Below are 14,513 nucleotides of genomic sequence, written 5' to 3' on the forward strand. Positions count from 1 at the left end.
TATATATATCATGTCGTTATAAAATGAATCGGATGGTGTGCTAATTACAAGCATCCCAAGCTACAGCAAACCTCTTAATTTATCATAATCCATTTTTTCTTGCTTTCCCCCTTTTTTATCCCAGTTTACAGCATTTTTCTGTATGCGCTTCTTTTCTAGCACTATTTTTTATTTTTTCATTTTCTTTACGATTTAATGTAATCTACTTTTTTCTTTTTAAATGGCTGTATACAGTCTTTGCCATTAAATTAAATTGTTACCTTCTGTAGTATTATTTGTTTAATTTTTTTTTTATTTTTTTTTTTTAAAGGTAAAAATTAACTTTGGGGGAGAAGAACACTTTATTGTCCTTGACCAGGGACCTCGTCTGGATGACTTGGATTGGCACTTCATAGTGTTAAATCAGGAAAATACAGACATGGCTCTTAGTGTTGATGAACGCTTTAGAACTAATGTTCCTATTACTGGATCATACCAACTTGATGTGCAGCGTGGTGTTTATATCGGTGGACTCGGTCAGCTCAATGCGCCATATACAAAAAAAGTCCATGGTTACTTCAGAGGATGCATGGATGATGTTATATTCAATGGACACCAGTTACTTTCTTCCCTGAGACCATACCCTGGCCTCAAAAGCATTCATGAAGTATCTCTAGGATGCAGCGATGAGTTTTTTGTAAGTGAAGAAGACCCCATTAACTTATTCAGCTCTAAATCCTACATAGCCCTCCCTACTTGGAATGTTTCTGAAGGAGGAATCTGGGAATGTCTTTTACAAGCCTCCGCGGGAAGAGGTTTGCTCCTATACCAATCTGGAAAAAATGGATATTTTGTCTCCGTGGAAGTACAAGACTGGCAAGTAAAAGCTCATACTGGAAAAGGAAAAGATAGAATCCAATTGTCTTCTGTCAGTCGTATTATAGAAAACAAGTGGCATTCTATTAGGCTGAAAATCACAGATAGGCACATGCATCTGACTGTTGATGACAAATCTGCAAAGGTTTTGCTTGCGTCTCCCATAAAAGCTCTACAGCTCAATGGACCGCTGTATATCGGGGGCGTAGATGATGCATCACGTCCTCATGTTATAAGCTTAGGTCTATCTGCAGTCTCTGGGAAGCATGCAAAAGGGGGTTCGTTTAAAGGCTGTGTGAAAACCATTAAACTTAACTCAGTGAAATATGGATTAAAACATGTACTGGCTACCAAGGATATCTCTCCTGGTTGCAAAACTGAAATACCGCCAAGTTCTCTTCCAGTCTTAGAAACTAAAACAACACATTTTACAACTACTGCCCCAACTGCTGCTTTAAATCCTAGTTCTTCAGTAGTCCAACAAAATATCAAGGATAGCTTCCTAATTCTAAGTAAATTAATTGTCCCGGAAGGAGGCAGAGCTGCCCTTCAATCTAAACATATCAAACTCAATTTGGATTTTAAAAAGCTGGGACTCCGACAGTCACAAGTCTCATTTCATGTAGTGGAGCATCCCCAGCATGGCCTGTTGAAGATAGAAGTCCTGTCTCAACAAGAGAAAGATATGTTCACGATGTTAGATTTGTGGCACGGGAGAATAACTTACCTCCATGATGGGTCTGAGGAGACCGCAGACCATTTTAGTTTTTCAATTACCACCACTAGTAAGAATGAAATGCCGTCATATCTACAAGGCTCAGAGGTACATGTTTTTAGTATAGCCATCACTCCAACAAATGATGCACCTGAGCTTAGTCTCCCAGAAGGCAATCTCTTTGTCTTACTGGAAAACTCTAAGAAGCCCCTCACCGGTAATCTTATAAAGGTTTCGGATGTAGATACGGGACCACAGAATCTAAATTTGGTGCTGCTTGGAAATCTTAATGTCAATGCTGGATATTTGGAAAACATTAAAAAACCTGGAGAGCCAATAACAACATTTTCCTATTCAGATTTACTTGAAGGAAATGTTTTTTATGCCCACCATGGGCTCACAAACTCTAGGCTCGCACTTAGAGTTGTTGATGGTGACAAAGTGAGCAACACGGTGGTACTCAGAATTCTGGCTGTACCTCTCGAATATAAAGTAGTAAATAATACTGGAGTTGAGGTAATTCAGGGAGAAAGCTCACTAATACTGATAAGCAACTTGGCAGTAGAAACTAATGCTGGAAGCCAAGACATCGATATTAGGTATGATATAACTGAAATGCCAAAGTATGGTCAGATACAGAGAAGGAGCTCGGGAAGTGAATGGAAGCCCACCACCACATTCACACAGCGTTCTATGGATCGTGAGCGGGTGCGATACCTTAGCTCTTACAAAGAAGTCCAAGAAGCTGATGTAAAAGAATACTTTAAATTTAAAGTTACCATAGCAAATAAGTCAAGTGAAGAATTTCTGTTTCCTATTCGTGTGAGGTGGCTTAAGTATAAGTTGCTCAAAAATGTTCCATTAACTGTTGAAAGTACAAAGAATACAACTCTTGGTCCAGAGAACTTATTTTTTGCAACAGAGGGAATCAGAATACTAGAAGAAGAAATATATTTCAAATTACTTTCAATGCCCAAAAAAGGAAAAATACTTCTGGAAAATAAGGTTCTAAAGAAAAATGCCATGTTCACCCAAGCAGATATTGAACAAGGTAAGGTTGAATATCAACTGATTGACCAAGCTCATGAAGATTCAGATGATTCCTTTAGTTTTGCATTGTTTACCAAGCACGCAGAGTCAAAACACCACAATTTTATAATCTACCTTAAAGCTGACCTAAACACTGTTATTTTGACAAACAAAGGTTTGTTGTTGGCGGAAGGGGATGCAAAGCTTTTAACGAAAGATGAGCTTTTTGTGCAAACAATGAATAATAAAACCTTCAAATACAAGGTTTTAAAAAGCCCTCAACATGGCAGGCTGAAACTGATTAATTTCTCCAACTCCCAACTAAGCAACGATAACATCACAGCCTTTTCTAACCAAGATATCTTAAGCGAACGCCTTATGTATGTCCATGATGACTCTGAAACAACCTTTGACACCTTCACAGTTGTTGCTTCGTCTATAGAGCCTGGGCAGGTAAATCTTGATGACGATACGGTACCCATCCAGACGGAATTTGTCTTTAACATGTCTATCGAATTGAAGAATGATGAGAAACCCGTACGCGTGGTTGATAAACTCTTTCACGTGGCTCGAAATAGTCAGAGACTATTAACTTTGGAAGATTTGTGTTATCATGACCCAGATACAGATTTTAATGATCAGGAGCTACTGTATACAAGACGAGGGATTCCTAACGGAGACCTGGTATCTGCAAATGATACATCTAAAAAGCTTTACCAGTTTACTCAGGGAGACATGGAGAAGAAACAAGTTCTTTTTCTGCACCGCGGTAGTGATTATGGACGCTTTGTTCTGTTTGTAACTGATGGAAAACATTACACGTCATCACTCCTGGAAGTTAGCGCATCTGAACCCTTTGTTAAAATTGTAAACAATACTGGTGTCTTGGTGCAGAAAGGGAAGGAGAAGACCTTGACGACGGCCAATATTAGTATTGTGACAAATCTGTACCTTACAGGTGATGAGCAGATTGTGTATGATATAACTTTACCCCCAACACATGGAAAAATCATTGGGAAAAACATGGACACTCCATTCTTTACCCACCAGGATCTAAAATTGGGTTATGTGGTCTATAAACACGATGACAGCAATAATCTCATGGACACCTTTAACGTGACTGTAAAAGTCAAGGATGTAACGTTGAATGTTGAGATTAAAGTCCGTATATACTTAGAAAGCCATCAGCAGCCACCAACACTGCTGCGTTTAAACAGCCTCGTAGTAGAAGAAGGAAGACCAGTAAAAATTGACAAAGAAAAGTTACAAGTGAGTATATGCAACACGTTTTCTAAAGTTTCTGCCACTGGTGTAAATAATGAATTATTACAATGTAAGAAGTTCCTAAACAGCAATATTTATATTGTCTTGTAAAAGTTAATGGTCTCTCAAACCCCCCCGACAGAGCGTCCCAGAAGAATTGGTTAATACTGTAAGGGAATTTAAACTTTAAATTTTACGGATCAAGCATACGACTACCACTGAATATAAGATAACAGCAAAGACTGTTTTAGGTTTGAGTCTATAAATCAGGATAAATGGGCTAGATGGGCCGAATGGTCAAATTCTATTTTTCTAGCTAGGTTGGATTGCGGATATCACAATTATGTCATGCAATTGAACATGTTTTATTTTTGTTTTTATAGGTTATTCATGAAGATAACTCGCCTGATGAAATACTTTTCACTGTACTTACCCGCCCTTCCTACGGCTACATACGCAAATTTGAATCCTATGAAGGTTATTTGAGTATGGAACCCGTTTCTCTAGTGATGTTTACGCAGAAGGATGTTAACAATGGAAATATTCAGTATGTACAGAGCGAGTCTGGTCAGCTTCAGGATAGCTTTGAAATGGAAGCAACCAATGGTGTGCGAGCGATTGGTGGGATTACAATGCACGTGGATATCATTCCTATCCTCATTCCTCTGGAAATACAGAACATTACTGTGAAGGAAGGAGCTTCCAAAGCACTGACACCGGAGGAGCTAAGCATCCCCAATAAGCATTTTGCAGGTCTTCTATCAGAGTTTGTCTTGATCGATCTCCCAAAACATGGCTATATTGAAAACACGAGATTTCCTGGAACAAAGCTCTCGAAATTTAACACAAAACAGGTATTATGAATGTTCGATTACTTTATTCAATTCACGCAGGGCTGTATTCAGCATTCAGTTCCGAAACTCGTAGCCACCACACTACGTAACATAAAACCGCTGGAGATTGTAAAGGAGATGCGGACATTTTTAGATTAAGATTTATTACATTTAGTGAAGGATGAGTAGAAAATATATTTACATTTAGCTACCTGCCCCAGGCACCTTCATGTCTGTAGTCTTCTGTCCTTGGCTCCTGTTCTATCAGGTAATCAGAGCTATGTGGATTTTTACCCAAGTTTGGCTCCTAAGGTCAGTGACTATGAAACTGATGAGCATTCTGGAAAGCCATGAGCCTCTATATGTACAAATCCTGCACATCAAGCTTAACAGTTTAAAACACATTTTAAATGCTACAAATATTATTTCTTCCCAGGTTGAACAGGAGTTGATTTACTATGTTCACGATGACAGTGAAACTTTGCTTGATCATTTTTCCATTATTGTGAATAACACAGAGCTTTCTAAGCAAAGTCTTCTGCAATCCGTCTACGTATCCGTTGTACCAGTAAATGACGAGATCCCTGTAATAACAGTCAACAGGATTTTTCGGGTAAGTTGTTTAGTTTTTCTTCTTCTTGCTATAAAGTCTGGGAAGCCATTATTTTATGTGTATTAGCTTATCATGATATAGGCTACAGTTTTTCTAACTGGTAATACAATGTTGGTCCAATGGTAAGTAATATGCATACCCACATATTGGGGTATACTCACAAATGGGGGAGTGTGCAGAAGAGTTGTGATTCCAACTTCTTTACTCAGCTATACATTATAGAGGACCAACACCAGTGAGCTTCTGCTGCAGGAAGAACGTTGCGGCCCTGTATAATGCGTGTGTAAATCAGTACAAAATCTTCAAAGAATCCTCGTCAGGCGGAATGATGTGTTATCCAAGACCAGCTCAGTCCTTGTGGCTGGAGAAACCTGAAAGTGTTGGCCCTTTATAATGAATAGTCAAATGAGGGAATTCAAACTGCAACTCCCCTGTAGTGAATAAACCCAACAGTGTTATTTATCCGTAACATGCTAGTAATCTGGAGATCCAGGGCGTCACTAGAAACACCCAGTGTGAATTATAGTCTGCATGTTTTGTCCGTTGCCGTAATGTTTCCACATGTTCTGAATTACAGTTGCGTATACCTACAGTACATAATAGGCATATTATAGGCCTTTTCACGTTTGCTTTGTATGTTCTATTATACAATCTATGCTCCTTCCCTGCTAATATTCTTTAGGTTTGGGTCGGCTCTGTCACAGAGGTTACTCCTGAAGATCTCTCTGCTGAAGATCAGGACTCTTCCCCCGCTGGCCTTCTGTACTCCGTTACTCCACCAAGCAACGGCCACCTGGCACTCAAGTCTGATCCTAATAAAAGCATCCTTAATTTCACGCAGGAACACATAAACGAAGGGCTTCTCGTATTTGTGCATAACGGTGAGCAATGTGTGTGGGGTTTTCTTTAACATTATTTCCATTTATCTTTAGAACGGCAATTGTGTTGTTTTGTTCCTTTCTTTAAATAACCCTTAGGAGTACCTTGGTGGCTGACTGTTAAATGGACGAACAAGAATGGGAAATTTCAGTTTTCTCAAAATGCTGAAGGAAAAAAATAAGATTTGGACGGTGTTCTCAGTTTAAGGATCGTTTAGCACTTGGCAACTTGACCCGATTTTAAGCTTGAAGTGTACGTTTCCAGGAGAAGACAAAAACTCTACATGGAACCGATTTGTAATTCTGCCTCAAAAAGCGGAAAATTCCTACTTGACTCCAAAATTCCAGTCTCGCTTGAGCAACAAGCTAAAACTAATCATTTGCTTGTAACCGTATATTCTTCTTTGCTATCAAATCATAGGCGTCAAATTTAAAGGCATCAGTTGGTTAATATTGGTCTGCTAACTGAATTCTAATCAAGATGGACAAAATGTCAAAATAATGATTTTGTTAGGACAGTCAACCGTTGCGTTACATTGGCTATAAGAAGATGGCAATATAATAAAGTTACTGTATTTTGGGTCAAGCAATGACCAATATTCAAAATGTTTTACAGAAAATCTGTAATTTTTTGCCTTTACCTGTCCATTTTGTCTATTTTGCCTTGACATTTTTTGTTAGTATGTTTTTGCTGTCTAATAACCATTGTTTAATTTATGTTATTAGATATTTGTAACTCCCATTACTCTTTTCAGGAGCAATGTCAGGGGGCTTCAACTTCCAAGTGACCGACGGGTTGAATTTTGCACCACGACAGATTTTTAGCATCACCGCGAGGACACTCGTTATCAGTTTAGAAGTTAACCAAGGACTGGCTGTATTTCCAGGTAATTTCAACCGCATTCACTTAGCAGTTTTATAGAACCAAATTCAAACAGAGGGGCAAAATGCTACGTTCTAATTAATATCTGCTGGACATGAAGACCTTTAAATAGGTAAACAGACCCTGCGGTAGCTGAATACATAGGTCCTCTGTAAATGAATAACTGGCATTGTTATTATTTTCCATTGACTGCATTAGAGAATATTGTTTTAAACCGACCTGTGTGAAGCTGTTATCATGAATATGGCAAGACTGCAGTTTAAAACATTAGGCTTATGGTGAAGTTCTCGGCTGTGTACGTCCGACTTTATTTACCTTACATGTTTTAATTTTGTCGATCATATTTTCTTTCTTGACTTGGTTCCAGCTGACCTTGTGGTTTCCCGCATGGTTCTTACATACTGAAAACATTACCATAAACATTATCATTTCAGGAACACAGAAGGCCATTACTTCTGATGTATTAAAAGTCGTAAGTAATGATGAGGGGATGATGAGGAACAGGACCATAACATTTAATATTGCAAGTCCGCCAAAACATGGAAAGATCTTAAAGTTAATTGCTGGAAATGCAAAGGAGGAAGTATCCAGCTTTACCCAAGAAATGGTTAGTATGTCGGGGGTTAGATGATGTTTCTCTGCCAGCGAACTCAAGCTGTCACAAGGACGGCTGCATTTACTTTATATTTTGCTTAATGATCGCTGCTTGTCAACTTCATCTCATTTGGGTTAGATGATAAATCAGTAATCATATGTTTTTTTCCTTTATCATACTTAGAAAGGGCCATCTCCTGTCTGTCCTGTAACAAGGGCTCCTGCGTGGGGCATAGTTAAATTAACAGCGTATCCGCCTCTTTTCCCAAATACTACGATATATATCTTTCTATTCTCAGGTTCGGTGTGTCAATTATGTCTCTATCGTTGGGTTTGGTCCCAGATTTTTTGGCAAGTTCACGTTTTCTCTTGTTAAGCGAGGCTATATTCTGCAAGAAAGTACATTAGTCAATTGACGAAAGCATTGTACCTTGCTGCAGAATCTGTTGGCCATCATAAATACTCGGTCTCCTCATAAATCTGTTTGTAAGACTGTTGGCTTACTTTGGTAGAACTGAGCCTTGTAGGTCCATTTGAGTTCCCATATTTTTTTTTGTTTTATTCTTTCAAAGGTCTTCAATACAAATAGTTACACCGTATGTACTGCGGGGGGAACCCTTTACCTGTTATTTGCAGCGATGGTAAAATTACATCGGAGCAGCTGGGTTTGATTAAAACACAGAATATACACAGAATTATATCTGTTAAATAAAATGTTTATAAGAAGTATTTAATGTAAAGGAATGCATTGTGGGTGCTGTGCTGTCAGCGACAACGGAAAAGAGGAGTCATTATTTCTGACGACTTAAAGGTAAGCAGACAATCCGATAAACCGCTGGGAAAAGTAAGCAGGGTCCCGGGTTGTATAGCGAGAGGCGTTAGTAGCAGGGACAGTGAATAGTTTGCAGGACATAAATTATCAGGAAAGACTAAAGGATCTTAATATGTATAACTGGAAGGAAAGAAGAGAGCGAGGAGACGTGATAGAAACATTTGTTACATTTTTTTAAAGCACAGGAGGAAAGCTTATTTGAGTTTACACATGCATGAGGTAGGCTTAATGCTATCCTGAATCTAAGACCAGACCAAGGAATGATTAAGGTCAAAACCGCCGGACTAGATGTGCCAAATGTCTGACTTCAACTTCTGTGTTTCGAAGTGCTTTATACGATACATGTATTAAATGTAAATAGGTCCACTCAGGGCCGGCCCAAGGCAAAATGCCGCCCCCCCCCCCCCATTATCTACCCTTCCTCTCCCTCCGTCCCTGCCGCCCCCCCCTTGTACTTACCTTTCAGCTGTCCTGCGGCGAGTCTCCCTGTTCGGTCTCGGTGCCGGCTTGTAATGCTGAGCGCCAGAAATCTTCCAGCACTCAGCATTACAAGCCAGCACCGAGACCGAACAGGAAGACTCGCCGCAGAGGAGAGAGAGAGGGGCGCCGAGCGGGTACTGACAGCTTGGTAAGCAAAAACCACTCGGCGCCCCTTTCTCTCTCTTTCTCTTTTAAAAAAATAAAAGGGCTTGGGGCGGCAAAGTGCCGTCCCTTCAAAAGTGCCGCCTGGAGCGGTTGCCCCACTCGGCTCCATTGTCGGGCCGGCCCTGGGTCCACTTTTTCTGCCCCAGTTGAAAAGGTTATTAAGACGTGTCCTTCTCTTCGTTCAGGTAGATGAAGGAATATTAATTTACAGTCACACAGATAGCCAGTCTCTCATTTGGAGCACGCAGGATTCATTTACATTTACTGCCTCCTCTCCACCGGCCACCCTGACACCGCATGTGTTCCACGTCACAATATCCTATGATACTACCGATCCAAACAGGCAGACTCATCTTGTAGCCAATACAGGTAAGGCAAATACAATGATTGCTATGTTTACATTTGTGCCTCTCTTTTGCATTACATTTCCATTAAATGAAACAGTTCCCCCTCCACCAGCTCACTGCTGAAACATTGCACGGTCCAGTCCCTTCAAGCTGATGATGGCACGTTACATGCCAGTGCTTTGGGTGGATGGTAGCAGATCACGGGGAACAGACTGTAGGAGACCTTTCCCAATTTCTTCACGATTATTCCTCTGCATTCAGTTATTTAGGTTGTTCATTAATTCTGACAGCCTTGGTAGGAGGTTAATCAATGGGACTTCATGGCAGGTAATCATTTGTTATGCTAATTATTCCACATATCTAAATGTCCCTGCTGTGACTAGTCCCTATTAAATTTAACAGAAATAACCCTAAAACTATTACTTATTGCAAAACAAGATCATCATCTTAGGTCATTTTTCAGTTTAGCTAACCCAAAAAGTAGCCATCCCTCTTTTACTATACTTTATACGAGGACCCGCTTAACCCTTCCTGGAAGGGAAGCTAGATGAGGTTGGTCCTTCACTATACAAATTATATAACAAGTTTAATTGTTTATTCCTTCTGCATGGTGAGTGGTGTCTGCCATTAAACCATCATTAAAAAAATACTTCTGGTGGAGGGGTGTGTTTTTTGGGGGGGGGTTTGGTCTATAGTCAACTCTATAAAATGCTTTTATTTCATGTTAGGTGCTCTGGTGGAGGAAGGAGGTAGAGTCCTCATCGATAAGTCAAAGTTAGATGCAACAAACCTTTTAGCAAAGCTTCCAGAGTCCCAGCGTCCTTCCTACGAAGTCTGGTACCAGGTGATTGGAATGCCCAGTCATGGAGTGATTATTGTTGGAGATCGGAACATTACAAAGGAAAAACCCAACTTTTCACAGTACATAATTAATAAATTTGGCATTACGTATGTTCACGATGGTTCAGAATCACTCAATGATAATTTTACTTTTGCCACATGGCTAAATCTGAAAAGCAAGTCCGCAGTAAAACCAGAAGTGGGTGTAGCGGAGGAGGTGTTTAATATCTCCATCATTGCAGTGAATGACCAGGCTCCGGAACTAAAGACAAAGAGACCGTCTTTAAAAATTCTGCAAGGCAAGACTGTGGCTATTGGACCTGACAACCTAAATGTTGAGGATTTGGATAACCCTCCAGAGGATATCAAATACACAGTTATAAGCCCCCCAAATAATGGTTTTCTAGCAAAACACAACAATTTGAATGCTTCCATCGATCACTTTACACAAGCGGATATTAACGGTGGTAGCCTCTGGTTTGTGCAAGATGGAAGCGCATCTTCTGGAGTATTTTATTTTAGTGTGACAGATGGCAAGCACAAGCCATTGTATAAACTTTTTAATCTGGAAGTGACGCCTGTTTCAATCACCTTTGTTAACAAAACAAATCCAATCCTTCCTCAAGGACAAACCTTTGTGACCATAACAAATACCCATTTAGCAGCTGTAACGGATGGAAAGAGCACCAAGATCATTTATAACGTGGTACATGCTCCTACTTTTGGTAGTCTCTTAATCGACTACGCACCTGTGGCCAAATTTGATCAAGCTGACATAGAGAATGGAAAATTAATCTACCGTATCGAAAACCTTAATGCAACTCAAGACAGTTTTCAGTTTGATGTTTTTACTTCAGAAAGGAACCTCACGGGTCAGTTGCTGAACATCACTGTGGTGCCTCTCCTGCGTGTGGCATCAGGGATCAAAATACCATCTGGGACACGTTACATTTTAACAACAAGAGACCTAGATGCAACTGAGCTGGGCAATTTGACAGACAGTGATCCAGAATTCCATTTACTTGATGCTCCTGGTTATGGGAGACTTGTGCGTAGAAAAAGTCCTCAAAAGCACATTTTTGAAGATATTGATATGTTCACTCAGAGTGATGTTGGTTCAGGTCATGTACTCCTGGATGTAAATGCCAATGTAACAGATGTTGAAACTTTGAATGATTCCTTTACCTTTTTACTTAAGGCAGATAATGTCCCCCCTGCATTAGGAACTCTCCTGTATTCAGTTGTGCCTTATGATCCAGTTCTTGTCCAAGCTGTGACTGTGGATGATCCTCTCTTTACTACTACTACTGCTGCGTTGCTGAGCGTTTCGGCTTCCTTCGAGAAAAAGACCCCAAATTACTTTCCAAATAGTACTTACACAGATGCTCCTGTAAAGAGCGTGCAGAGATTGGGTAATCGGAATCGATGGGGAAACTGGAAAGATGAAGATCTTCTTTCGGTGGGAATTCAAACCACCAGTCCTTCTGTAAGGGTGACCACGGTTAAGTCGGTTGCTGGAAGCCCCAAATCAGAGCTAAGTCAAAACAGTAGTGCATTACCCATAGTTATTCCACTTGTGGTTTTTGCTGTCCTAGTGCTTGCAGCCATTTTCTTTGTTTGGTTAGTGATTCTGAAACGGAAGGCAAAAAAGTCAGAGCCGCATGTAAGGAGCCACTCATACAGCGTTGTACCTCAGATGCCCAGTCCGTACACCGAAAGAAGTGTAACTGTACCAACTGTTACAGTAACCCCTCTACTGAAAGGGCCTGAATCCAGCTCAAGCCCTGTACTGGCAGCCAGACACGAACACGTACAAACCAGGTCTGATCCCTCTCTCGGCATCAACGCTCAGCAGAAATCCTTGTTGCAGACGGATCCTGAAATGGTGCAGCTCTGTCGAACAACAAACCCCACGCTGAAAACCAATCAGTATTGGGTGTAGCGGACGAGGGACAACCTAGTTTGTATTCTATAAATGGCTATATTTTTATATTTACTGAAAGCTCAGCTTTATTTATTTTATAGGAATATGTTTTGTATGGTAAAACCGAGAATTGCTAATTCACACTGCCATTGCCATGTAATTGAACTACCGCTTGTTGGCATCTGAAGGCCATGAGGGTACGTAAGCTCATGCAGTTGTATCTAAAACTGCAAAGGAATGTAATGTTAATTCTCATAATTTTATATTCTCTGGTTATGTATAGGATATATATGTGTGTGTGAGAATATACAAACAATTTCCATTTATTGTGTCAAAATATCCAAGAAAGCCACAGATCAATTGATTCTTGTGAATGCTGATCTGTGTTGAGAGGTGGCCAGTTCCTGGTCTCCTAGTCATATAGTGTTAGTAGTATAACTATATTAATCCATATTATCCTACATGATAATAATTAACTCAGGTGGATAATATGATCCCCGTTTCTGCCCAGCAGTATTTTGTTGCCTGTTACACGCAATGTGCATAACATAACGTTCTTTCCCCAGCGTTTGTTTCCTTATGAAAGAGAGAGCTATAGAGTTTCACTTCCTTGGATCACCTGGAGAACTCTCTCTGTCTAGGGGAAACCCATTTTCCATTTCTAATTCCTATGGAATTATTATGAGCTAATTATCTCAAGAAGGAGCTCCTTTATTTACCATTCACCACTTTCCTCTTCCTACTGACTTATGCATATTTAAGGAAATATTGGGTAGTTTTTTTGCATATAATACAGTATTTTTTTTATTTTTATTTTATACAAACCTGGCCGTTCTTCTAAAATGTATGTTCTGTGAAATCAAAGGCCTGTGAGGTATAACTGCAGGTGAGATTTCTGATTCAATCCTTGTTTGTTGATATTAATAATACTATAATATGGTAAGGTTGTTGAATTTACTCCTTAACACACATTACATCATCTCGAAGTTGGCAAGGGTCGTGGGAATTAGCACAACCGACGCATGCTTTAAGTGCAACGCCCCCGCTGCTGACTTGGTAATTAACTTTTTAATCCTTCTGGTTGGTCCTGAGAACGTGTTGGAAACCGATACTACATATGGAACTGGGCATTACCTCCCCTAACTTTATAGTGGGCTCGTATCATCTCCCGAAAAACACTACCAGAGGCAAAACGAGATTTTTGGACATCATTTTAGTTGCATTGAAATGCCTTTTATTAAACTGGCTAAATTATGTCACTGCTTCTACCCATGTGGAAAGCCAAGATTCACAATTTTTTTTATGCCAGTACGATTCCTGTGATTATGGCTAATAACATCAGGAGAGGAAGAAAGCAAAATGGTGATACTGGGCATTCTATCTAAGTGCCTTTAGTTTATTTATTCATGTATTATTATTGTTGTCTACAATGTAAAACAATTAAAATGTGTTAAAAAAATTGAGTATAAATATTGTAGCATGAAAATACGATATAAATGAGTATACAATTTAATATGCATTCAAAGGAGACTTTTTTAAATCAAAGGAACACAAATAATTGTGAAGAGTTTTATAAAGATTAGAAATTTATTGTGATCCAGTATATGCAATATGTATTCCAAAGGTTATAGTTACACGAAGAGCGTGGGATCCGTTTTCTGTTTGTGGAACATAATGAACACGTAATGATCGCATCAGACGTTTTTGAGGCTTTTATTTTTTACCTATACAGCAGGGGCGCTTCTTGAGTATATCCTATATTTGGCAGCCCTCACATTCATGCTCACACCCAATCATTTACACATCCATGCTCACACAAACATTTATACACTCTCACTACTCCCTCCCTTATACTCTCCTTCCCTCACTGAGCGGCGTGAGAAAAATGACATTAATCCTATTAAATGCTCACCGGAAATAAAATAAATGCATTTTGTTATTTAGCATCATTTTTAAAAGAATATAGTTATTTGTTACATATTTGAATCTTTCTACATCGATTTTCTTGTTGGTTGGCTACTAGGTTAAGCCCCATCCAGGGGCCCTTAAAAGAAGAGTTTTATGTAGGAGCCATGCAGCAGGCAGCCGTGTAAGTACAGCAATCATCCTACGGTGTGCGTCATATCTGTGAACAGAGAAAGATGGAGGGAGGAGAGCTCCTTGGGACACTCACAGTAACTCAGCCACCTTGGTAGCCTCTTGGCTCTCACTTGCACAGCCCTGGTGAAGAATGCCCCGGCATCTGAGGCCAACTTTACATTG

At 39.8% G+C, this 14,513-nt stretch overlaps 1 protein-coding gene across 1 annotated transcript in view; it reads left to right on the forward strand.

The window, feature by feature from the left end:
- Window positions 1-12,269, forward strand: part of LOC149278789 (chondroitin sulfate proteoglycan 4-like) — a 38,547-nt gene extending 26,278 nt beyond the window's left edge. The window contains exons 4-11 of the mRNA XM_089501720.1: window positions 311-3,868; window positions 4,246-4,716; window positions 5,132-5,308; window positions 5,991-6,189; window positions 6,942-7,073; window positions 7,504-7,676; window positions 9,326-9,509; window positions 10,216-12,269. Of these exons, the coding sequence (XP_089357846.1) occupies window positions 311-3,868; window positions 4,246-4,716; window positions 5,132-5,308; window positions 5,991-6,189; window positions 6,942-7,073; window positions 7,504-7,676; window positions 9,326-9,509; window positions 10,216-12,269 (6,948 nt within the window). The remainder of the gene's footprint in view (window positions 1-310; window positions 3,869-4,245; window positions 4,717-5,131; window positions 5,309-5,990; window positions 6,190-6,941; window positions 7,074-7,503; window positions 7,677-9,325; window positions 9,510-10,215) is intronic.
- The last annotated feature ends 2,244 nt before the right edge of the window (window positions 12,270-14,513 follow it).

The sequence above is a fragment of the Sceloporus occidentalis genome, unplaced genomic scaffold (genome assembly GCF_023333645.1).
Source record: "Sceloporus occidentalis isolate IW3139 unplaced genomic scaffold, rSceOcc1.0.p SCAF_180, whole genome shotgun sequence".
NCBI lineage: Eukaryota > Metazoa > Chordata > Lepidosauria > Squamata > Phrynosomatidae > Sceloporus > Sceloporus occidentalis.